Raw genomic sequence first — 25,904 nt, 5'->3', positions numbered from 1 at the left:
TCTCAAGGACTCCCCGAAAATGTTTACCAAATTAAATCCTTTAAGGACACAAAGAAATTAAGACATGAAAATCAAGCAAAGCACTCTAATACCATTACGAGAAATACTGCCTTAAAAGTGGAAGAACTCTCTTTTTGTACTTTCTTTAGATGGGGGAGTAGAATAAACAAAGTCTGGCATTATGCCTGGGTTTGAATGACAGCTCTCCCAGCTGGGATACCCTGGACGAGCTGTGCTTCGATTTCCTCATCTGAAAAATGGGGATAATAAGACCTATTTCTCAGGGTTTTTTGAGAAGTCCACATAGTAATAAATTTAAAGTACAGTTTTATTGCATTTCACTTGATTGCACTTTGACATTACATTTTTAAAAATAGGAGGCAAAACCCTCTCCAACAAAAAGATTATGACTTGCTGAAGGCTCAGGTAATGGTTAACATTTTTTAGCAACAAAGTGTTTTTAACTAAGGTATTCATATTTTTCAGACATAATGCTATTGCACATTTAATAGACTATAATATAGTATAAACCTAACTGTTATATGCACTGGGAAACCAAAAAATTTGTGTTTCACTAGCTTCGTTACAATATTCGCTTTACGGCAGTGGTCTGGAACCAGACCCGCAATATCTCCGAGATATACCTAAATTTATCTTAGTGCGGGATACATGTGTGTCTTTGTTAAATTATAGATTCCTAATATTACTTCTGAGCAGCCATGCCGAACTGCTAAAGAGCACCCGGTGATTAAACTCGCTGGGACTTACAGAGTAACCTGGTCAGGAGGGGAGATTGAACCCCGCTGTACTCTGTCTTCCAGCTCTGAATCTCTGGACTCTTTCTCCGAGAATGACGGTTCATGAGATGTTTCTTGGCTCCAATATCAACAGCCAGTTTTTCATCACTGAAATAACGCTGCCCTTCTACCCTGCAGACCCAGCTGGACCAGTTCTCCTTGCCAGCGAAGCATGAGCCAGAAGGCTAAAGGTGAGGAATTTTTCTACATGAAGTTTAAAATAAGACCCAGCATATAACTGAAACACTTTGTCCTGAGGCTGCCCAGGTCATCCTAAAAACGGGTCCCAGGCAGAATGTAGCCATCAGCGGAAGGTAAGAAAAGGTGAGTAGGGTAGGTGGTCATGGAAAGAGGCGCGGGGGCGGGGGGGGGGGAGGGGGTTCCTTATGCTCTTTTCTGTCTTTTCTTTTTCTTCCTTTTTTCTACCTTTCTCCAAGAATGGGTAAGGAACACTGGGCTGTTTTCTGGCTCTCACGTGATGACTCTGGCCCAGCGGAGCAATCACACATGTCATGTCGAGACATTTAAAAGCTGAGAGAGAAAACAGCAGGCTTACCATGAGCAGGGTAAGGCAGGAGGAGCCCCAGATTCTACCAGCTAGAAGGGCTGCCAGACAATTAGGACAACTCCCCTCCCATAAAAAAGGGTCCCCTTTGCCAGAAGGCCAGGCCCTGAACACTCGGCCATCAGCGTCAGCCAGGGCTATTTTTAGCCGCCCCAGTCACTCACATCTGGAGCTCTGAGTGTGGTGGTTGAATCACTCATCCTGGGTCTCTCCATTACCAGAAAGGCCACCAGCCCACAACAGCAACGATCGCACAACCGGCCCAGAGACTCCTCTTTCACGACCAACACAGAGCCCTCCGCCTCTGGTTTCTCAACCACACTCTGTTCACAAGGGAGCCCATTAGTCTGCTATTAAGGACCAAGAATGCAAAGCAGAAAGGAGAGCTTTAAAATGAGAGTGAACTTTAGCTCAGCAAGAGGTGAGCCAATGAAGCCCAAGTTAACAGCAGTGGAGGAAAGCAGCAGAAGGCAGGAGGGAATGGGGCAGAGCTCCGGGTCACGTGGCTGTGACGCCGGGCACGCTTTGGAGACCCCGTCAGCCTCCTTCTAAAACAACCCGTGCTAATCTGTGTGGCTCAGGGTAGGGGTTCCCTGCCCTGCTCCGGCTCTCAGTTCTGTCCAATCAACCAGGCTGTCCCCAGAGCAGATATGGTTCAGGGATGAGGCCATGACCCAAGCCACGGCCATCGCAGTCCTGGGGACTTAGGCTTGAGCTGTTCTCATCATGCTGCCCACCAAGAATGGAGGACAACAGGCACCTCTTGGCATTTATTATTGTCACTGTTCGTACTGAAAATAAAGCCGAGAGAGGCCATCAGACCCAAGACAGTAATGAGTGACAGAGCCCTAATCTCATTGTTTAAACCCCTTCCACCTGGCCACGTCTGTAACACCTTCAACCAAGTTACTTTGGCTTAAATCAGTTTGAGTTGGACCTTTGACTTCAGCACCCCGTATTATCTTGACTAATATGTCCATTTATAAAGCTTAGATCCTGTGAACTGACAATCAAAGCTCAAAGAGAGGAAGAAAGATGAGTCACATCTCCAAGGAACTGATTCAAGCTGTGTCAATACAGGTAAACCACTTATCCTTCCTGAACCTCAGTTTATTCACCTGCCAAATGGGAGAAATCTGGGATCTTGCTATCCACACAGATATGGGAAAAAGCAAATGAAGCCCATTTGGCTCTCGTGGATGAGGGGCTCTCCAGAGAGCAAGGCAATGAGCAAAATAGACACCATTTATCTATACGGGACATCCAGGGAGGGGAGGACACACGTGGAGCTTCAAGGCCCTGAGATCCTGGGAGCACAAATCACCTTTTTTCCTGGCTTGTGAGATGAGGTCAGCTGCACTCTTGCTCATGACCTTCGTGATATAGAGAGGGCAGTTGGTTTGGCTGGCGATGGTGATGGCACGGAACACAGCCTCAGCTTCCAGCTGCGAAAAACAAAAAACAAACAACAAAAAAAATGGTCTCGAGGAGTCAACAGGAAGAGGAGCCTCTCAAAGCTGCCACTCCCATCTCCATGAACTGGGAGCACAGTGCAGTGCAGAGGTTAAAAGCCTGGACGATCTGGAGATGGATGCTGGGTAGAAGTCTCGGATTTAGCACCTCCCGGCTGTGTCCCTTTACCAGGTTTCTCAGTGCCTCTGCCCCCCTCCCGTGAAGTGGCGATCAGGAGAGGGCAGCACAGAGTTGTCGTGTGACAGCGGTGCCTGGCACACAGCAAGCGCTGCATCGACGTCGCTAGGTTTCCCTTGGCCAATTCTCCTCTTCCTGTGATTATCACAAAGCCAAAGCAGTTGGAAGCCTTTGCTCCCTACTCTTCCCATGGGGGATACTCTGGCAAAACACAATCCCAATACCGACATGTATAAAATAACCAGTGAAGGCCGTTAGCCATCACGCTTCCTCAGCTCCTTTCCTGCAGCAAACTGGTGCTCAGTGATGGGTTAATCCCAGCGAGCATGTCTTACACTACTAATTCCTGGACTTCTCAGCACAAAGACTTCTTTTGTTATGGATCTCCTCCATCCCACCCTCATGTAGAATTCATGTTTTCAAAGATGCTAACCAGCCCACTTGCAGTTATTAAGCAAGAAATAGTGAGTTTTCACTTACTTCATTAACAAATCAGGGTTTGAGAGCTCAGGCTTTCTTAAAGGACCTGGATCTGAGTTCAGATTCTGCCAGTTAGAAGCCAGGTGACCTCGGGTACCTTATACAACCTCCCAAAGCCTGAATTTCCTTGTCTTTAAAGTGGGGATAATAATAGGATCTGACACATATGGTTGTTGTGTGTATTTAAAAGAGTTCATCCTTGTAAGGCAATCGGCCCACTCCTGGGACAAGGCCAGTGCTCCTAGAAGTGTGGGCTATTGGTCTTGCTGATGGCAGCTTCTGACCACTGGGCAATAGCCTGTGTTACTAGCCAAAGTTACTACCCAAGTTAGTGCAATTCGGCCCAGAGCAGAGACATTGGTATTTGTCCATTTGATCATTAGGAGTTCTTTTTTTTTTTTTTTTAGCCTCTTGAAGCCTGACCCTTTAAAAAACACCAAAAATAGCCTGCAGACGCTTAATGCTTATATAGTGCAAACCAATTATTGCCCGTGGTGAGTCTGGCTCAGCAGACAGACTCTAAGAGCTTGGCTGGTCCAGCTGATGTCCCCCAAGCTGCACTATGTCCCATGTGGACGAGGCCCTGGAGGTCCCTGACCACAGAGGAATGCAGCCACCTTCCTGAAGCACCCAGACTGTGGGAGTGGCATCTCGGGACCCCTGAACAGCATCATCGTGGTATCTGAGTGTGCTGTGAACCGAAGAGGGGCCCACGCCTGCCTCTTCGCACCTACGCTGACCACTCCAGCCGCCCCAGGACCTCAGCCCCGGCCCTTTGATCTCACTCCCTCGCAGCCCTGCAGGTTCTTCAGCACCTTGACAACATGACTATCTTTGGAAGGTTACATCACTCCCCAGCTTCACCCAAAAGGGCTTCCAAGGTTGTCGGGATCAGCAGCCGAGAGGCTTTCTACTAAAAAGGAGATGAGAATGGGAGGGGAGGGGTTGAACAAACAAACCAAGAACAAAAATAGACTTTGTTCAGAAATCCCCTGGCTGCTGCCGAAGGAGCTATCTTGCCAGCACATCTCAACAGTGACCGGCATTTAAGAAACGTGTCACAAACAGTGCTGGTCATCCTGGCCAACTCGCACTGTGCAAACAACCTTCCAGTCCTTCAGACACGACGGGCCGGAGCCTTAACTTCCCTGAGCTTCAGCTCCTTTGCACACCAGTAACACCAACACCCAGAGCAGCAGCAGGGATGACTGGGACAATGCACTTAGCACAACACCGGGTACCAGCAAGTATTCTGCAGAAGGGACCTGGCATTAAGGACGCAGATTTTTTCAGAATTGCTGTGACTACTACTCCAACAAATTTTTTTATTCATTAGGATATAATCAATATATTAGTTTCAGGTCTACAACATAACGATTAGATATTCGTATATATTGCAAAATGATCACCATAATAAGACTAGTTAACATCTGTCACCACACACAGCTAAAAAATTTTTTCTTGTAATAAGAAATTTTAAAGTCTATGCTCTTATCAACTTTTAAATATGCAATACAGTATCATTAACTACAGTCACCGTGCTGTACCTCACATCCCCAGGACTTACTTATTTTATAACTGGAAGGTTGTTGCTTTTGACCATCCTCATCCAGATGCCCCTCCTCCTGCCTCTGGCATCCACCAATCTGTTTTTTGTTTCTATGAACTTGATTGATTTTTTTTTTGGGGGGGGTGAATTTTTTGTTTTTTAGATCTTATGGTATTGATCATTCTCTGACTTATTTCCCATAGCATAAGGCCCTCGAGGCCATGTTATTACAAACGGCAGAATTTCATTCTGTTTTATAGCTGAATAATACTCTATTGTGTGTTTATATGTATGTGTGTGTGTGTATGTATGTATGTGTGTGTGTGTATACCATATTTCTTTCATCCACTCATCCATTGATGGACACTTAAGTTATTTCCATGTCTTAGTTATTGTAAATAATGCTGCAATGAACATAGGGATACAGATAGATAACTTTCGGAATGAGTGTTTTTGTTTTCTATAAATAAATACCAGAAGTGAAGCCATTAATAGTTTTATTTTTAATTTTTTGAGGAACCTCCTTACTGTTTTCTATAATGGCTGCACCAATTTACATACCCCCCCCAACAGAAAAAATCATAAATTATTTCAACTGGTTACAAACATATTCGACAAAAGGGCTCCTGGGATGCTGATAATGTTCCATTTTTCCAACTGGATGCTAGTTACACACGTGTATTCAGTGTGTGAAAATTCTTTGTTCCTTTACGATAGGAACACTTTTCTCTATGTGTGTTACACTTCAATTTAAGGGGGAAAAAGATCCTAAAAGAGATGGGCAGTGGGAATGCAATCATTTCTGGTTCTGACTTCTACCTGCTGTAGAGAGTGGGGCTTGGAATGACAGAACAGGAACAGTGTTCACTTCGTTGACATGGAGGACCTTGAATCGGCTCCAGGTGCCAGACCCAGGCTGATCCCCCAATGCCAATATGCTCTCAGCCATATGAAGAGCCAGTTCCAGCTCTGTGCCCTGTGCCAGAAGCTGAGGTGGCTGCCATCCAGAGACATGGAATCCACCCCTAGTTACCTTTCATTCCTTGAGCTGCTAAGCACAGTCACAAACCAGCATACATTTTACTCATAGGAAACTTCCATACCTGGGTGCAACCATCACCTTATAAATCAACAGACATAAAGTCTATTCTATGAAAAATCCATTTAGCCTCCTATCCATGTGACCGATATTTTGCAAGACTCAAAATATAATATGGAATAAGAGAGTGAGTGGAAATGTCTGATTAAAAAGGGATTTAGATATTTACCACTCCTACTGAATAACTGAATTACACTCCAACCAACATTATCATTTGAGAGATTAGGGATCAAAAGTAAGAATGTTCCTTACATTCCTTTCTAATTCTCTCAGGGGCCCTTGAGGTGAGTCAGTCAGAAGTGGTCTTTGGAAGAAATGTTCCAATATTGTTGTCTGGTATTCGTAAGAGTCTCACTACCTTTTGTGTGTTCATACACTGTGTGCGCTTGTGCCTAAGGAAGATAGGCCGCACACAAGCACTCCAAACATAAAATGATTGACAGGCTGTAAGGGAAGCCGCTGGGATTGTGACTGTGATAACGAGTCTCGTGGAAGATGCTGGGAACAAAAAGAAACCCTCCACTGCCGCTGCTTCTCTCCCCCCTTCCCCGCTCCCACATGGCCCCGCAACTTGCCTCCTCTGGTCTGCTCAGTACATGGCCTTCTGGGCCGGTTATCCCTATTTCCAACATCCGGCTTTGCTCCTAGAATGAGAAAGGAATAGAAAACAGTTTTTAGATGAGCTCGGCTGAGATTTGGAAAAATCGTGCCTGTATATTCTAATTTAAAGATGTATTTAAGAAGGGGGAAAAAAGAATAAAATATGTATGTTGAACAAATTTGTTAACTCTTTATATGAAATTGCAAAGTAGGGTAGGCGGAGTCTTAAGTGGAGAAAAAGCTTTTCAGGGAGGCTTGCTTTTACTAAAAGGAAGACTGTCTGTGAAAGGGTATCAGTTCTTTCTCTATTAGGCATCGGAAGTCAAACCAGATCACTTACTCATTTCTTTCAAATTCAGACACTGCTGAAAGTACACACCCTTAATTCTTTTTTAAAAAATTCACACCTGCATTTTGAAACCCATTCCTTCAACAAAATTACTGAGCATCTGCTTCATGCTAAGCTCTAGGGTAGGTACTTGAATTAAGGCAGCCAGGCCCCTGGCTTCCCGAGACTTACAGTGTAGTGCTACGTTTCCCAAAGGCTGGTCTGCCTGCCACACACGTCATAATCGACTGGGTTAGGTTTATAGCAGTACGGATGTCTGGCCCTATCCAGGCCTACTAAATGAGGTCACATTCCAGGAATCTGCATTTTAACAAGCTCCTCGGGCTTTTTTAAGCTTTAAATTTATGACTTAAATGAGTGGATTAGAATTTAACCAGACAAAATAATACCTCTAAACAGCATAACTTGAGTTAGTCTTTTGGTCAAATTCTATTTAATTAGGTGGTGGATGAGGCAGAACCGCCTATCCCTCGCGGCTGATAGGTAAATTTCTCAGACTTCTGGCCAGCTTTCTGGAAGAAGCAGGTGGCTGGGCTTCTTCAATTAGCTCATGAACTCACACTTGGGCTAATTGGAACGGGCACCAATCCAAAGCCACCATCTCTGCAGGTTCGCTGGCATTTGCTCTCCAAGTACGAAGGCCAGTGCCCATGAATCCCTACACTGGTGATGCGAGAGATGGAGAGTGAGCTGAACAATGCTTTGTCTCACTTTGGAACTATGAGATGCTTAGAAAGAAAGGGATTCCTTCTACCTGGAAAAGAAGAACTATTTTTTATTGTGTGTGTGTGTGTGTGTGTTTAAAATAATATAAAATTTTAAATGAGGAGTAGAAAGGAAAATGCATATATTATAAGCAGTCTTGAGATGCAAAGTGGTCACTGTCCCCACCCAGCTCTACAGAATTTGAAAAAAGGTCAGAGGCTGATTTTTCCAGCGAAGTTCCACTGCTTTTCATTCTTACTGTTTCATTTATTGAAACTTGGACCGAATAAAACTTCTTCCAAACTCTGATGAGTTTCCAGCCTGAATTGCCTGCTGAAGTCACACAAGGCTTAAAGCAACTTCTGCCCTATACGACATGCTCACTGCTATCTGGTTCAGGAGTGTTGGGACGACACCCGGGACGAGCTCGCTGGAGCAGTGGTTCCCCAGCACATTCGAATCACCAGGGGAACTGTTCCAAAATATACTGTCTAAACTCCATCCCTGGCCTCCTGAATGAGAATCTCCGGAACTAAGAATCCTAGAAATTGTTCTTTAAGCTCCACAAGTGATTCTAATACTGCTCATGCTGGAAAGTCCTCTCCTACAATATGGTGCCCCTAACAGCTGGAGGACTAAGCATGCCTTGTAAAGACTCACAGATACTACCTGATATGTGTGGGGAGCTGCGGGCACTTTGAGGCGCTGATCACTGATGTGATTACATCACAGTTTGGGTCACAGTGTAGTTTCGCTTTGCTCCATGAGGAAAGGGACCCTGTCTTTTTTGTCTTCCCTCTCCAATGTCTCACACATTGTAGGTGCTCAATGAACATTTGTGAGATGGATGGCTAAGGAGGCTGTACTCTCAGACTGTCCCTGCCAGCTGGAAACTTGGAAAAACGTACCTTGTTGAGACCCACAGAAAAAGATTTTATCTTCCTCTTTAGTCACTTTGGCATAAAATGCAGCAAGAGACTCTGAGTACAGCAGCTTCCTTCATTTAGATAACATGATAAAACTCTTTTGGCTCCAGCCGAATTTAATAAACACACACTAGAAACTCATCCAAATGGAAAAATGCCCTTATTCTTTTCCGGACCGAGAACGGATCTTCCCAAGGTAGGGAGGATGGGGCGGGAGAAACCGGAGACACAACTGCGCTAAGGAGCCCCAGAGGAAGCTGGAGGAGACGTTTTGAGTTGGAGCTCGTTTGCCTCCACAGGGTCTAGAATGAAGACACAGGGAATCTGGTTTCTAGGGCATCTGGAGGTGGGGCTGGGGCCTCCAGCTGCTGTACTGAAAACCTGGGGAAAGGGGAGAATGACGGCTCTCATATCACCAGGAAGTCTCCCGCAGGGGCAAGGCATCTGGACCCTCTTTGGAAAATGATTTCATTATCTCTGGGTGTGTGGGGGATGAGGAGAAGGCTGTCAGGGGGCTGACTAATTAACCTCCTTGGTCAAAAGTGAGAGAAACTGTGCTCTTTAGTCACCTCCTCCACTGGTGAGACAATATTCCACCAGCTGGGGCCCTGCAGTGCCGGGCGCTGCCACTCCAGGACGCCTGAGCTGGGTGGCGGAGTAAGGGTCTGGATGTACCTTTTCTGGGTAAGACGCCCACTGAGGCATATCGCCTTAGGGGCTGAGATATTGTTCTCCTAGTTATTGGCTGTGGTCCTGTCATGGGTGACCTAAACCTTCTGAACCTCATTGTTCTCATCTCTAAAACAGGAGGATGGTAGTCATCATCAGCAAAAAGTTGGGTGAAGATTAAATGAGAACATGCTAGAGCACTTATCAGAGCCTGGCACAAGGTAGTAGCTGCTCATTAAGTGGTACCTGCTACTGGAAGCTAATGAGTCTGACACAAGGGTCAGCATAAGCATCGTTCCCACAGCCCTGTCAGCCACCTTTGCCAAGCCCTGGACAACTTCTAAAATGAAGGCACAGCCCAAGCACTTGTGAGCCTTGGAAGGCATCTGTTTTGGCTCACTTCTATATCCTAGTGCCGGGCACGAAGCGCTCAGGAAATGCTCTTTGAAAGAATGAATAATGGCTTCTTGTTATTAATGGCATCAAATGGACTAAGGGAGCTCACACTCTTTTCTGGAAGCCTCCACTTAGCCGAGGCCAATCCGGAGATAAACGAAACCCTGGCTAAGATACATCTGTGCATCTAGCCCATTAAGCAACCTGGAGATGGAGAGAGAAGTGCCTTTTGCTTCCTCACAAATGATCCCTTTGGGCCTTGGGGCCCTCACAATACTCTCTCCTCGAGTTTCTCAGTATGATTTCTAGGAAACCAGTGGGATGTCTGATTCCTACAAGACCTAAATTCTTGATTATCTAAGGCCATGAGTGCCATAGTCCTGGATCAGATTTCTGGCTTCTGAGAAATGCTGCCTTAGAGTTTTCCTTTAGGACAGTGAACGCCATGCAGCTTGGACTCATTTTCAAAAGAGAATCAGCGATGCCCTACCAATAAATGGACTGATTTGAAAACCTCCTTTCCAGAAGTCTTTTCTGATTCTTCAGAGCATCTAGATCTTTCCCTGTTTTCCAGCAGCTTACATTTTCTCCCTCACTTGTCTACATTGCCTATTTTCCCTCCTCCTAGACTGTGAGGTCCTTTGGGGCAGATTTTTAGCAGAGCAATCCTGCCGGTGCCTGCCACATACTGAGAGCTCAAGCAACAGTGAAGAAATGAGGAAACGAATGGGATATAGACAGAAGCCCAAGCAAGAAGCACACTCCAGGGAGCTGCAGGCTGTTACCTGGGCGATGATATCCCCATTCTCAGCATGAACTTGAGCAATGGCTCCCAGCTCTCCCAGACAGGTAAAGATCTCATAGAGCTGAAACAGAAATGAGTCTTTGTCACCTTCACAAGCTAATGATGCTTCCGGCAACCTCACACGAGAGCAATTACTAGAGCTAAAGCTAGAATGAATGGGATAAACCAGAGGAAATAATTGACTAGGGTAGAAATACAGACTAAACCATGCACAACCAAAAGCGAGTGCTTAGTCCAAAGGAACTCTAGGAAACTGTCTACGTACAGGGCTTGCTGTGTCTCTACGCTGTCTCAAGCACACATTTTTATGCGTTTCCCACTGAGCTTCTGAATCCTTCTCAACTAGTACTCTGGAAGCCACTACAGCCTGGCTGGAAACTAACATAAAATTGAAACCCTTATCTCTTAACCTCTCAAGGTGGACCTTCCTTCACCTCTTAAGAAAGAGGTATAAGAATTAATTTCTTATATTTCCTCTGAAAACTTGAGAGTTGTCTGAAAACACATCTTACAGATTTTTTAGGCAGAGAATCAGGGGCAAACTGGGATGATCACCTCAAATGACAGAAGGCCTTCCTCCATCCCGCAAGGCTGAGCACCTCGCATGCTCACTGAGCTCATAAGGGGTTTGGTAGGTAGAGATTTGGGTTTGCCCTTCATCTTGCCCTTTTGAGAAAGCTTCTGCCAGTGGAAATTCTAGCTCCCTGTCTGCCTTTCCACAGGCATCCTGCCCATTGCCTTATTTAAAATGTAGCATGGACAGCAAGGGCTTCAAGAAACACTCTGGCCCAGCGGTCTCCCACAGTGACTCACGTTGAAAGAGCCAAGGCCATTAGTAGCAATAGGAAACCCATTCAGATACCAAACCGCACAGCAGTGGGTCATTACCTCTGTGTTGGACACTTGATACAAATCCTTATAGGCCATGTAAACCATGAAGGAGTTAACCCCTGCAAGAGAGAGAAGGGGGGGGGCAGGAAGAAGACAGCATTATCACACCACTCTCCATCCTTTGCTCTCACTTCTATGACCCCAGGGGCCCGAGTGCATTACCGTCTCCCGTCCAGCACAAAGTGGATGCTTAATATTCTCTACGAGCGTTTTTCTATTCCCTCTTCACACTGTAAAAGCAACGATTCCTCCGTGATGTCACAGAGAACGTTCTTCAGCAACTTGTTCTTGCCTCCTGCCTCCAGCGCTCCCCAGCCCGGAGGGTCAATAAGCTTCGCTATCGCTTGAGGGGGTGTATGTCACTGAGAATCACCATAGAACGCTGGTTGTGTTCACACGCTGCACCACGCACTAGTTCGGTAAGCTTAGAATACCTAACCTCTTGAACCTCCTTTTCCTCATCAGTAAAACGGAAAAATAACAATACCCTGCTTCATAGGGTGGTTGGGGACATTAAATGAGGTAACGCATGCAGAGCTCTTAGTACCAGGCCTGGCACATATTTGGTCCCTATGAATGGATCTTCTAGGACTGGTTTATTTTACTATTTAAGAATGCCCGCTCAGCATGAGGCCCGTGCGGGGTGTAGGATCTCAGAGGAGACCTGCGGTAGAGACCTTGCCCTTGGAGACTAACAGAACTGATGGGCAGAAGTCAGGTACCACCTGGTATTTAAATATGCAAGTTGTGCCTACAGCCACACCACCCTGAACAAGCCCAATCTTATCTAATCTTGGAAGCTAAGCAGGGTCGGGCCTGGTTAGTACTTGGATGGGAGAACACCTAGGAAGACCAGGTGCTGTAGATGTTAAAAATATATATATATGTGTCATAAGAGTTATACGGAAAGAGACACATTTTTCAGCCAAAATAAACTATTAATACAGTAATTTACGGAAATAGGTGGGACTGGGAACAGAAAGTCATTTTGAGAAACAGGATAATTTTGGTCTCCGACCATCAGGGCCGTCTCAGCCCACAGTGTTCCAGGCCAAAAGTGGGCTGTAATGTGAGAACTTCCCTGCCCGGATTGGTTTGACCAAGGGCAGATTTTCCCCAACACTCCCCTTCCCACAGCCTCTGCATCATCCACGGAATGACCCAGGCCCTTTGAAAGAGAAGTGGGTATTAAAGCCGGCCAGTTTTCTACCCCAGTGTGAAAGGCGGCAGAAGAAAGAAGGGAGGGGGCTATTCTCACATGCCGTATGGGGAAGGAGGAGAGAGAGCTTAAGGGGTGAGGAGGGCAATGGAAAGGAAGGTGGGCCTCACCCCTACGACCAGCATGCTTCTTCCTCGGCACTCACGGCATGTGCATCGAGGCTACTCATTTGGTAGCAGTTCTGCATCCTGAGGCATTTGTTCTGTTGCTCTTTGCTGGCCTGCTTCTTTTTGCCTTGGGCACTAAGCAGAAGCCATTCCCTAAGTCCCCCAGGCTGCCTTACGATGCCAATCACGTCACGTGACTATGTGCACGTGCGGGGGGCTGGTGCATGTGTGTGAAATATCTGGCGATCAAAATGCAGAAAGAAGTAGAGAATAGAAGAATCTAAGGAGACGATGGGAACCTAAGTCATGCACTCACTAAGCGGACACACACACGCGTGCACACTCACACACAAACTTGTTTGCATCCTCTACGCTCCTAGCTTGAGTACAAACATATCTTTGCTCCCAGAGATGGCTTAGCCTTTTCCGTGGATGCTGTTGATATGCAATAGTAATGGTTTGATCTTTGGAGTTAAAATGATGGAGGTTTAAAATTCCTAATGTCATATCAACTAGCTGTGTGACCTTAGGCAAGATGTCAACTTGTCTTGACCTCAGTTTCTTCCTCTGTCAAATGGGTGGCATTACACAGAGGTGAAGGGCATTTACTTCAGGTAGATCTACTGCTTACTAGTTCTGTGATCTGGGGCTACTCCCTCTGAGCCTCAGGTTCCCCACCTGACAAGTGAGGATAGCAATCCCTATCCCGTGGGGACCCTGCGAGGGGTAAAATGACAGCATAAATAAAGATAAAGTGCCTGGGCCGAGTGGTGCCCCTACCTCTGGCACTCAGGCTCAAGGTTCCAGGCTCCAAGCAAGGAGAAAGGATTCTAGTGAGTGGATGGTGTGCATTTGGTGGGCAAGGGGGAAGGTAGGGGAGGAGGAGGAGCCCACCTTTGTCCTTGATGAGGCTCTGCACCTCCTGCTTGACGCTGTCATTCCAGTGGGTGATGTCCACGTGCAAGGCGTAGTCACAGCAGCTCTTCCCATCGGCCCATTCTCGCCACTTCTCATAGGCTTCTGTCAGGCTGGACTCCGGCTCGGGCACCACATGGTCAACTGAATGACAGAGGCCCCAGATGGGTGACTCACTGACCTGGCCTTTGTTCGCCACTGCACAGGCCTATTCCTGCTTGCTTAGCCACGACCATAAAATCTCTATTTCCTGAGCATGGAATTAACCTTGGAAAGGGCTGCTGATGACTTAACTATCACATAACTAGATGACCTTGGGCAAATTATAAGCGTACCTCAGTTTTCTCATCCTTAAAATGGGTGCCAAGTGGGGGTGGGGGTCGGGACGTCCTGCTAAGTTAGAAGATTAAGTGGAAAATGCAATGTAAAGTGCTCTACCTGGTGCTTGGCCCATAGTAGGTGCTCAGTCAGCGTTAGCTATCAATGTGTGCATACACTGTGTCTTTATTACCGGTACTATAGGGAGTCACTATAAGAGATAAAAGTCGGACTCCCTTCAAAGGGTACAAGAGGGGTTTTAAGGTTACGTCAGCACACGAGAGTGACATCCTCACGTGTATCACCACAGGAAAGAGTCAGAATTAGTTAAAGAACCTCACGCTCGACCCACAGATCTTGTTTCTGTGTAGATCATTTGTTAAGAATCTGGTTTCTTTGAGGCTCAAACCTACTCTTGCAGTATCTGCAACAATAAATAATATCAAATTTACAGTTAGTGAGGATAAGGCAAACATCACACTCTCATAATTGAGTGAATGGATACAACGTACCTTAGAACAATTATTTTTAAAAAATCAAAATCTTGACAGTTTCCTCCTTTAACTCAATAATTATTCCTGTGCCTAAGAATTATTCCTAAAGAAATAAACATAGCTGTATGCAAAATTTGGGTTCTAAAAGATGTTTGTCACTGCGAATTATTTACATTTTCATATGAGTGAAAAACCTAGAAACAATCAAAATCTTTAACAATAGGAAAGCTTGATTAAATACATAAATCATGATACCTTCATAAAATGGATGATTAGGCATCCATTTCACATGTTGTGGTAGGATAAAAATAAATGGAAAGACGTCCATGACATATTATTTTGTGAAAATGGCAGGCTAAAACATAGTATGTCTATTACAATCTTATTTTTGTCAAACTGGAATGGCGATGTGGGATTTATGGGTTTTCTTTTCTTTTTGGCTAAGGTTTTTAAATGATCTACGAAGGACATGGACACTTTCGTAGTTCTTTGCATGCTTTTCTCCCTTGTCACCTGGAACTCTGACTTTCTTCCCGCTCCTTCCCTAATACACATCTCCAGAATGCTGAACGGGTCCAGCTCCTCATCCAGATGGCGGAAAGCCAAGCCGAGAGCACTCATTTCCTCAGCCTTCTATCACAGGCGGCCTAAGTGCACTTATCGGAAAGCAAACGCACGGGGGTGCATTACTAATGTCTGAACCCGCAGCGGGGCCTTCGTGGGCAGGCGGCTGCTAAGAAGTCAGCTGGCTTCCACCCTTTGGCTGGAAAAAAGCTTTGGTCTCCCTGAATTGCACCTTCTATGGCCTTGATGCAATTTTCCTGGGCGTCCACACCCAACTAGCTGACACTGAACTCTGCCAGGGCTCCTGTCAAAAGGAAGCAAATGCCAGTGAATAATTCTACAGCTCAGGCTGTTCTGTGTTCTTGGGTGGATGTATACGGTGTTAATATAAACAGTGTGCTGACCGAGCTTGGGACCAGGGCTTGGAGGGGACCTGATTCATCAGGATTCTTTGGGACAGAATGGACTGCCCTGGAAGGCTTTCTATTTCTAGTGTTTTTTTTTTTTTTTTGGAATTGTAATAGTTACCAGAAAAGAAAAAAAAAGAAACCACTCCAACAGCTTGCCTAATCTTAAAGATATGAATTGGTCAAAATAGAGCACAGACAACGCCAAATGCCACAAAAGCCTACTAATTTCTCCAGAACAGCAAGTCTCCATTATCATTCTCTCTAGGCTGCTTCTTAGCCAGCCCCAAGCTCACATTCTGCCATGTTCTCCTCCTGCCTCCAACCCAACTTGGAAGTTCTGAAATAACTTTTTGCCCACTATTCACAACTTTTTCAGTCCACTTTCCCTAGTGACGGGCCAAGAGGAGCTACTTTCTGATGGCCCATCCACTGCACAGCCAGCCCCTGCTGCTAAGGCAGACAAGAGAAGGTGGCTATTTTTACAGTGAACCTTATGAATCCCTTCTATGCAGTTATGGTGAGCTGACCATGTCCTCACCCCAACCTGCTTTTCTCAGGTCCCATCAAGCGGAGAGTCTATGAACTGTCTTAAGGGAAGTGTGTGCTATCATCAGAGAGTACAGCAGGTAACGCGTTAGTTAAAGATTCGCTTCTTGGAGCCAGAAGTGTGTAATGTCGGGGGCCTTACTGATCATGGTTGTGCCCCCCGCTAAGGCGGCCTTCGTCCCTTGGAAGAAGTCATCCACTGTGGTCATCCCCTTGTAGGGCATCTGGAAGTGAGTGTGGACATCGATGCCGCCAGGAATCACCATCTTCCCATTGGCCTCTATGGTCTTCACTCCTCCAGGGACAATCAGGTTGTCTCCGATTTGCCTGGTGAGACAGTGAACCAACTGGCAATTTAAAAGAATGGCTTCGAAGACGAACATAGTATTATAAAAATTTTAAACATTGTTATATAGTTATCGAAGTACCCTTTGCAAGTGATTCACAAGTTTAGCAATCTAGAAACAAGTAAAGATAGGTATACATACAGAAAACATTTTTTTCAGGCACGAAACAATCCAATATTCTATTTAGTAGAACCATTTGTCCTGGTTTAGTATGGTAACCCCAGGGGTTTGATAGTTCCTAGAATATAAGGTGTGAAATAAATATTTTTGAAAATATCAATATGTTTATTATCAGTTTCATTTTGTTCTTTTAGTTAAAGGTGAAGAATAACATTTAGAAAGGGAATGTAAGAGTATAAAATAATTAACTGTTATTTAAAGGACTGATATGTGAACTTAGCTATCTTCTAAGTGGGTTCATCTATACTCCTAACATGTCTGGGCCCTTCTGCACCTCAGTCTTCACTCCCAACTGCACCCTTCTCTGATCATTTATCTGTCAATCACAGCTGAAGGCAGAGGCAAAAGGAGGAAGCCAAGGACGCAGACACCAAGCCTCAGCTACTTTGGTGGAGTCGGCATCTCAGTAGAAGCTTCAAACCAAAGAAAGATGATTATGACAACCTCCACCAGACACACCTTCACCCAGGAGACTTAAGAGCATTCCAGGGAGGAAGAGTGGGAGACTCAGGTGGAAAGGAAATCAATGCGTATGCCAAAGTCACACTACACACAGCAAGTGACAAACGCAAGCACTCCTGGCACAATGTCACCTCACAGACCGTCTTACGTTGCTTGGGTTAGAAGTGGTTTGACACCTTTGATTTAAATGGCCAGTTAAACCTGTCCAGTATGGATTCCAGGTAGAACTGTGATTCATAAGCCCCTACATCGTTATTAAACATCTCCTACCTTGGGGATACATGTGTCTCACCACCGATGGCAGGAATGCTTTTCTTTTGTTCATAGCCAGCCAGGAAAGACACTCCCTTGGGGCAGTAAGAAGTCCATTCTGGCCTGCCAAAACCTTAGTTCTGCAACTAGAGCAAAGTACTCCTGACATCTCTAAGAGTTCGACTTCACCACATCACCCCTGGGCCATTCCAGAGCCACCACAATTCAAAACACACTGTGGAAAAAATGCAGCCTCTGAATGTAACCCCGTTCTAGTCCAGATACTGGCCAGCTGTGTTCTGTTTTCCTCCCTCACTGGTTTTTCTCTGAGAGAAATTGAGAACCAAGGGCACATTGCCCGGCCTGTGTGTATGTGTATGTACATTTCCACTATTTTGACAAATGGTACAACACCAAGTCTGAAACAGAAATGCCTTCCCCCCTTATCCCCACCAAACTACTCATGGTCACATTAATCCTTAAAGGCTCAGCTTCCATCTCTCCTCCTCATTCATGTTTCTGCTGACAGCCAGATCTAACAATTGAGAATGCGGATCCGCTCTGGATGTGGGCTATCTAGATGCACAGGCTTGGCTCTGCCAGTTACTAGCTTTATGACCTTGGCCAAGTTACTTAACCTCACCCGGTCTCAATTCTTTCATCTATAAAATGTAATAAAAATACCTCCTCCATGGGGTGGTCATGTAGATTAACTGTTAAGATGTGTTAGTCCCAAAGAACACAGTTAAGTATATAAGAATTCAACAAATGCCAGTTATTATATTACTCCCATATAGGCCTCTTCTTCTTCGGAATCTCATCTATTCTACTAATGTAATACTTGATATTACTATTATCAGATAACGTTATATTGGTCCTTTACATACATACAGATTTCTCAGTTTGCTTAAATGACTGTAAGGTCCCTGGGGGAAGAAAGCATGATGGTCTGGGTCTCTAATGGTATCTACCATAGCACGGGAGAGAGCAAGTGTCCAGTGACTTAGACAACTGCTTTGCACTTAGCAGGCGCTTTATAAATATTCACAGGAAAACAACAACCTAATAATTGGAGGAAATTACAGACACTCCTCGACTTACGATGGGGTCACATCCTATCATTAATTGAAAATACCATAAGTTGAAAATGCATTTAGTACTCCTAACCTGCCGAACTTTGTAGCTTAGTCTAATCTACCTTTGATGTGCTGAGAGCACTTCATTAGCCTACAGTCGGGCAAAATCATCTCCCAGCCGCCGCCCAGTATCACGAGAGTATTGCATCGCTTATCACTACACTAGTCCAGGAAAGGATCAAAACTCAAAATTCAAAGTACACTTTCTCTTTAAGGTGTATCATTTTCATACTATTGTAAAGTTGAAAAATCCTAAGTCGAATCATCATTAGGTCAAGGAGTGATTGTATTTCTGTTTTTATGCTCTGCAAGTTAAGAATGTTGTTAGAGATACACAAAATTTCGGGCTTGCATGAGATCATGTTTATCCAACCTTCTCTGCACCACCAACACATACATCTGATGTTTAAATTCCTTCTATAATAACATCCTTGGCAAGTGACCTCCTAGTCTATTCTAATAGAAACGGTGAAAAGGATTCATTTTACATATTCAACTCTGAGAATAGATATCTAAATCATTATGTGAAGATGGATTCTCAGCCTGGATTTAAGGCTCGACTATGAATAGTTCTATGATCAATTAGGGATGCCTGTCATGAGCTCTGCAATGAGGAAGAAGCATTAGGTACTACCTTTTTTCCCATCTCTAAATCTCCAAATGAGGGATTACTACCTTCAAAGGGAGCTAACTATATACAATAATTTCCTAATAATAGAAAAATATAAAATCTATGGTTCATATTTTGACAAAATTATTGTTTTTTGGTGGTTAGCTTGCCTAGGATTTCCATCTGCCCTACTTCTAATATGAAAAAGTATTTCCGTAAATTGGCAAGGCAACTAAACACCAATACCTTCATTCTTGCATTTGTTCATTCTTTCATACATTCATGCATTAAATGTATCTGATTAATATGTTGAAATTTAGCAAGTTATTTACTTTCTCTGCTCTTCTTTCTCCTCTTCTGAGAAGGAAATAATAGTACCCACTTCATAGGATTGCTGGCAGATTAGATGAGAGAAGGTATGTAAAACATTTAACACAGTGCCTGGCACATACTACATACTCAATAAAAGCTGGCTGTTATAAAAGTGCGAAGTGCTTTAAGTGCTAAGTACAGGGTTAAGTGCTGGGGATATAGAGATGAACAAGACATGGTCCTTGTTCATCTCAAGGAGGCCTAACAGTGTCAGAACTGCTATAAATGATAAAAGCACAGGGTGTTTTGAAAGTTCATAGAAGGGAAAGCTAGCCTAGATTTGAGGGCTGGTAGGGAATGTCCGCCTACAAAAAGTTATTTCTAAGCCAAGTTTTCAAAAGATAAGTAAGGGGTCTCCTATAACCAGAATCCTAAATTAGCCAATGAAGTCGAGTAATATAAAAATAAAACCGAACAAGGTCAGGGATGGTGAACAGGATAGATTGGATACACCAGTTTTACACAATATCTTATCCTTATGTGGTGTACCTTGCTATATGTGATGAAAGGCTATGTGGAGACCAAAATATTTTTTAAAGGTCACTATGTAAGGAACCTGCACATAAAGCTAACCTGGCTATGCTACTTACAGGCATCCAATAGCAAATTATTTTCTAAAGTAATTATACATCCCTAAACTATTTTAAAATCTTGCCAGAAATGTATGTCCTATCTGTGTCCTGCCCATCTAGGTTTTACTTAAGTCGAGGTTCAGTTTAAATACCCTCTACATTCCAATAAACAAAACAAAACAAAAACAACAAAAAACCTTTCTCCGAAGGGATTTTTCCTGTCCGTGTACTTCTGAATCACGTATCCTCATTTGAACGCCTTCAGTACATATTACATGAGGCCTTATATTTTTAGGGTGCTATAATTTGTGCACATTTTTGTATTTTTAAGGGCATTGGTCACCTCTTCCACTTCTCCAAGACCCACAGAATATCCATTAATGCAGCTTGCACAAAGGGGCCCTTGACATCATTTGGGTGATTGAATTCAGATTTTCACTTCATTCATGTAATCCAAGTGAATTAAGGCTAGCTCCCATTTTTAAAGGATTACATGCATCCAGACTGAAAGACTGAAATAAAGACTCGTTTTCAAGGAAAAGAAACAATTAAATACAGGGAACCATCAGCCCAGTAAGCAAAAAGTAGCAAGCTTCTTTCTGAGCCTCTAATGGAGAGAGAAAGTACAAAAAGATACAGAAAGAGATTTATATACCTACTTTATTAAGCCATCTTCCATGTAAATATCAGCATAAAAAGACTGATCATCGTTGACGATTCTGCCTCCCTTGATAAGAAGACGGTCACTCTAGAAAAGAAAGAACACACGAGTCATTCTCACAGCCAAGATCACAGGGAAAAGCAGTCTAGAGGTCTAGTAGAAACACATTTCCTAAAGACATCTGTGTACTTGATGCGCTCAGTAATGAACTGGGTATATTTGTTGGGGATCCGGTCTTTCTTGTTTACCTCTAATTCAAAGTATTCTGGAGTTTCACCTCTTGCTTCTGCAATCTATCATAGCCACTCAGAAACCTAGCCACTTGACAGAATATACTCTTTTTATTATCTTTTCTGCTTTGGTAAGCACTCAATATATAAAGGATAATATATATGTCAGTGCCTAGCACCCAGTCTGGTATTCTGTTGGCACTCATTAGTGATTCTCAAAAATAGAACTTAGGATCAGGCATAAATAAAACAACCTTTAAAAATCTTTGTAATGACATGGAGGTCGTGTTATTTTTAAAATTCAGAATACTTATCCATGTATGCACGCATGCACATGAAGTTATGGAATGTATAAGAAAACCACTCAATGGAAAAAAGACAAAATATCTATAGTGTTTAACTCGAGGTAGAGAAATTATGCAGGATTCATATTCGCTTCCATTATACTGTCTTTCTCACATTTTCTTCAGTGTATTTCATTAGTGCTTTGATTATTAAAAACTGCATTTTCTTAGGAGAAAAGTCTTTAAAAATTATAACTTACATGAAGTATGGATAAATGACCCAACTGGAAATATTGCACACATACTCCAAGGCTATTAAAATATACACACATTTTATATATAAGTCGGGAGAAAGACAAATCAGCATCAGCTTTAGAGATCACAGATTTCATTAAGTGAATGGCACTTAGACTGCAGCATGAGGGATGAGTGAAGCTTTGTTAGGTTCATGGGGGAAGAAGGGAATTCTTAGGAGCCTAGTTGAGTGGAACTATAGCATAAAAAATGAATGGTAGGTTGGATTTTGTTAAGAATTCAACTTAGGACTCCAACTTCATCCAACCAACCTCCGTTCCTTCCTTCCTCCCTTCCTCCCTTTCATCCTTCCTTCTATCCATCCATCCATTCATGTATCTAAACATCCATCCAATCATCCATCTAATCATCCATCCATCTATCCATCCATCCACCCACTTACTCGTTCAGCAAATAATTATTTAATATTTATTATTAAACAGGTGAGGAGGGTGCAATTATGAATAAGTCACACCAAGTCACAGCTTTTATGGAACTTGAAGGGGAAGTCTGGCAGTAAAGAAAAAAGAACATGAACAAAACAAAATGTAAAACTGTGTTAAGTGTCATGAAATATATGGGAGGAGGACGCTTGTTTAAATAGAGGCTGGAAAAGGCCTTTTCAGGAAAGATGAATTTAGATAGTTGTAGGGATGGAGAACTACAGGCAGGCGGAATAGTGTGTGCAGAAGCCCTGAAGTAGTAGTTTTTTTTTTTTCTTTGAAAACCCAAAAAAGAGCAATGTGGAAGGAACTTAGAAATCAGGAGGGAAGTGGAATGAGAAAGTTGTTGAAGTAGGAGCTGGATTTCAGAAAGGGCACAGGTTTTATAGGGAAGGAAGCCCCACAAACAAGCTGACTTCTGGCTCCAGAAATAAGAGTGAATAGGGCCAAAAAAAAAAAAAAAAAAATGAGAAATGAAACTAAGGCTTCATGGGGAATACAGCCTATTTCCACTTACTTTCTCCTGCGTCCAAGGTATTGCATGAGAATAAGAAATTTCATCATGCCATATTGCCAGGAGAGAGGATTTTTAGAAGACACAGATCAACAAGGCGCTTAGAAAAGAACCCTCTATGTATGTGGCAAGGAAGACGCGCCGATGAGGTCGAACTCCCACCACACGTGATCCACAGGCCCCTTGTGACCCGGCCGGGGTCAGTCTGTCCGCCCTCATTCCCGCCACGTACTGCCTTGTATTTTACATGGTGGCAAAACTAAGAAACAAGTCATTCTTGTCAAATATCAGGCTCTCCGGCCACTACGCCTTTGACGAGATGTCCTCTCCGCCTTCTCATATGTTCTCTAACCATCCTCTCCTTTGTCCAGCCTCCAAGTCAAAGGCTTTCTCCCCCAGGACACATTACCTGACTTTCCGGCAAATGCCACCTGCTCCTTTTATGACCAAGTTCAAAAAAGTATATTGTTTGACAATAGCTTCTTGATTGTTCATTTTTTTCTTGAGTAGAGCGCAGACTCCTTTATTCTTAGAACCATGTGTCTCTTGATTTTTTACCTTAGTTCCTAGAGTCCATCCTTAGCAGCTGTTAAATATTGGTCAAATGAATGAAGAGTGGGACACAGGAAGTTGTATTATATAAGTATAACGGTAAGGCCATCTGAGTCAGGAAATTATGTGAGGTGGCCAAAAACCTGGACTTCTAAGAAAAATGTTTTTCAATTGTATTCTATTATAATCTGCTGTTTTAACAGTCATTGAAAAATTATAGAGGCAGTCCTAGGATTGTGCTTCCTAAACTAGGGTGCATGTTAAAAAAATAAAGATTCCCATGTCCTGCTCTGGCCACCAAATCTGTATTTTACAAACTCCACACCTGGCTCTTATGCAGCCATCAGCCAGCCCAGGGCCAAGTCACAGGCCAACAGCAGGAACCACCGCCCCAGGCATCAATGAGGGTGAAAAAAAGCATCCTCAGCAGGAGCTTCATGGTAATAATAATCTTGGTAACTGTAAGAGTCCCTCTCATAGCTCAGTGCTTTCCTGATGTTCTTCATCTTTCCAGCAAAGAGCTGAAGCGAGCTGTTTTTGGAAAGGAGCCAGTTACTGCCTGAAGTGACACCAGCTATGAAACATGACCATCTTCCTACCTGGGGACATCCAGCCCTGAGCCACTGGTGTGATGATCACTTCTTTCAACAAGTATTAAATGTCAGCACAAAGGCAAAAGCTCCCACAGACCCAATGTGCATCAGGGGGATTATTAAGAGCTGATACGAGTGGCAATAACACCATTGAGATAGGATCATTGGAAATTCTTTAAATGATAATTAAATAAACCTTCTCTGGTTCAATAATCGGGAATCTAAACAGGTATAGCACAAAGATGAGTTACAGGCCTGGTGCAGTTTTCAGAGTTGGTAGTACCACGCCCGCGCTCCACGGGCTGTAGTATTCATGTTATTATTTGTTTTCATCACACAGGTCAGAGATATCAAAACCTCAACTCACAGAGCTTCAAACAGATGTTGCCCCTGGCGTCCTCAGCTTGTCCCCCTAAAGCGGTTAATAAAACTGCTTTAATAATTTTCACTCTTTCCTTGCCTGTGGGATGGGATCCACCACAAAGGGCAGCCCAGGAAAACTGTCAGCCCAGGAAAACTGTCATCAGACACAGAAGAAGCTGAAAAGCAAGTCAGCCTGGGCACCGAAGAATGACATACTACTGACCACGCCCAAGCCACATAAAACCCAACCTCACTGTGTTAAGGGTGGAAAATTTTCAAATGGCCAACTTCTGCTTACATTGTTTAATGTTAAACAGGGTGTAGTTCTAGGAGAGATTCTGTGCAAAGATATGCTAATGTTAAGGGTGTAGTTATCCTGTGCAAAGATATGTTAATTGCCAGCCTCTGCTTCTGTAATCCTGCTTGTTTGCTAGAGGGGGTTTTGGGACTTTTTAAGCTATCCCTTCCGGAGGCTCAGGGCTGATCTCTTCTAACCCTGTATGGTGGAGAGTCAGTCCCCGGTGGGCTAATAAAGGCTCACAATTCATCTCAATTGGCTCCCTGGGTCTTAGATTTGATCGCACAACAACTGGTTACAGAACATGCTTGTTTGTGAATTCATAAACCAGTTTCATAGAGTAACACACACTTGGGTCAAAAACCAACAAGAAGATCAAATCTGATGCCTAAGATTAAAAGGCATCGTAGATGATGTGAGAGACAACTGGTAAATGTGGCTTTGTGGACTCCTCACCATCAGTTCCTGGCAGCTAAAGCTGTCAAGCACCCGCGTGCTGATGCCCGTGGAGGTACCATGGACGATGGTCTAGTCTGGAGTTTGCTACTTCTCATGTAATCATACCGTAAAGAATGACGGGATTTCTAGAGCACATCGGAATGCTCTGGTGGGTATTTGGAACCCAAAACAAAGCTATTCAAGTCTAAACCAGTCAGCAGAGAACTCTTCCCATGGGAGTACCAGTCATACCAGCAGGCAAGCTGGGGTCCAGCTGCGTTCTCCCACTACTGGGAGAATCGGGTAGACCGCTTAACTGGGTGTGTAATCTTGAGTTAGGACTTAACCTCTCAGAACTTTACTTTTTTTTATTAGCTTAGAGTAGATAACACCACCTATCTCATTGCATAGGGTGGCTGCCAGGAAGAAAGGAGGGGAAAAACGTGTGTGAGTGTGTGTGTGTGTGAGAGAGAGCGAGAGAGAGACATATAAAAATATCCAGCACAGAATAAACACCTCTAAATATTAGCTATATTTATTTCTTTCGTATTATTTATAGTACCTTAAATTTTTTAAAAGCCTTAAGAAGTATGTTGAAGTGGGAAGCCTGCTCTCATTTCCGAAATGGGGAGCTAAACACAGAGAGGTAAGCGACAGAGGTGATGAGTTCCAGCTGGAAGCATATCCAGGTCTCTGACCTTGTGGCAGCACACTGATTTCTACCTGAAGCCACTGTACCAATTGTCCTTAAGCCTTATGACGAGTGGCTCTTTCTGACAGACTCTCTTCTCTGTTTGAGACTCAGCCTGACTGTCCCAATGCTGACACTACTAACGGTTCCCCGCGGTGGCTAACTTTAAAAATCCTATCACTTTTTGCCATTATTTATACAATCAATGCATTAAACCTGTCCCTCATGGCCCGAATGTGTTGATGCAGCTTATAATTCACAATACAGGGTAGCACAGACCCTTGAAATCTGATAAAGTGATAAAGTCAAGGTCCAATCTTTTTTCCTTCACTAGGCAATAATAAGAATTAAGAAAACAACTAGAAAAAATTAGGAGAGAAAAGAGAATGGGGGAAGGCAGGCAGGAAAGGCAGGAGGAAGTACTCTACAGGAAGGGATGTCATTTAGAACAGCTGTGATTCAAACTAGAATGAAGAATGAAAGGACAGAACCTTGGACTCAAGCCTATTGGAGATGCTGGTTGCCATTTTAATTTTCCTCATCTAGCCTTTTAACTTA

The 25,904-nt window shown here is 43.8% G+C and overlaps 1 protein-coding gene and 1 pseudogene across 2 annotated transcripts in view; one reads left to right on the top strand and one right to left on the bottom strand.

The window, feature by feature from the left end:
- The window catches only part of DPYSL3 (dihydropyrimidinase like 3), a 100,771-nt gene that overhangs the window by 11,864 nt on the left and 63,003 nt on the right, over positions 1–25,904 (bottom strand). For both annotated transcript variants that reach the window (XM_016150315.2, XM_016150316.2), the window contains exons 2-8: positions 20,645–20,733; positions 16,197–16,381; positions 13,702–13,866; positions 11,479–11,540; positions 10,571–10,651; positions 6,716–6,784; positions 2,687–2,807 (exon numbers count right to left, since the gene is read on the bottom strand). In XM_016150315.2, the coding sequence (XP_016005801.1) occupies positions 2,687–2,807; positions 6,716–6,784; positions 10,571–10,651; positions 11,479–11,540; positions 13,702–13,866; positions 16,197–16,381; positions 20,645–20,733 (772 nt within the window). The remainder of the gene's footprint in view (positions 1–2,686; positions 2,808–6,715; positions 6,785–10,570; positions 10,652–11,478; positions 11,541–13,701; positions 13,867–16,196; positions 16,382–20,644; positions 20,734–25,904) is intronic.
- On the top strand, positions 12,231–12,349 carry LOC118606091 (annotated as a pseudogene).

Source organism: Rousettus aegyptiacus, unplaced genomic scaffold (genome assembly GCF_014176215.1).
Source record: "Rousettus aegyptiacus isolate mRouAeg1 unplaced genomic scaffold, mRouAeg1.p scaffold_m13_p_7, whole genome shotgun sequence".
Lineage (NCBI taxonomy): Eukaryota > Metazoa > Chordata > Mammalia > Chiroptera > Pteropodidae > Rousettus > Rousettus aegyptiacus.
The sequence above is the reverse complement of the archived record's forward strand: the minus strand, read 5'-3'. Positions and strand labels throughout refer to the sequence as shown.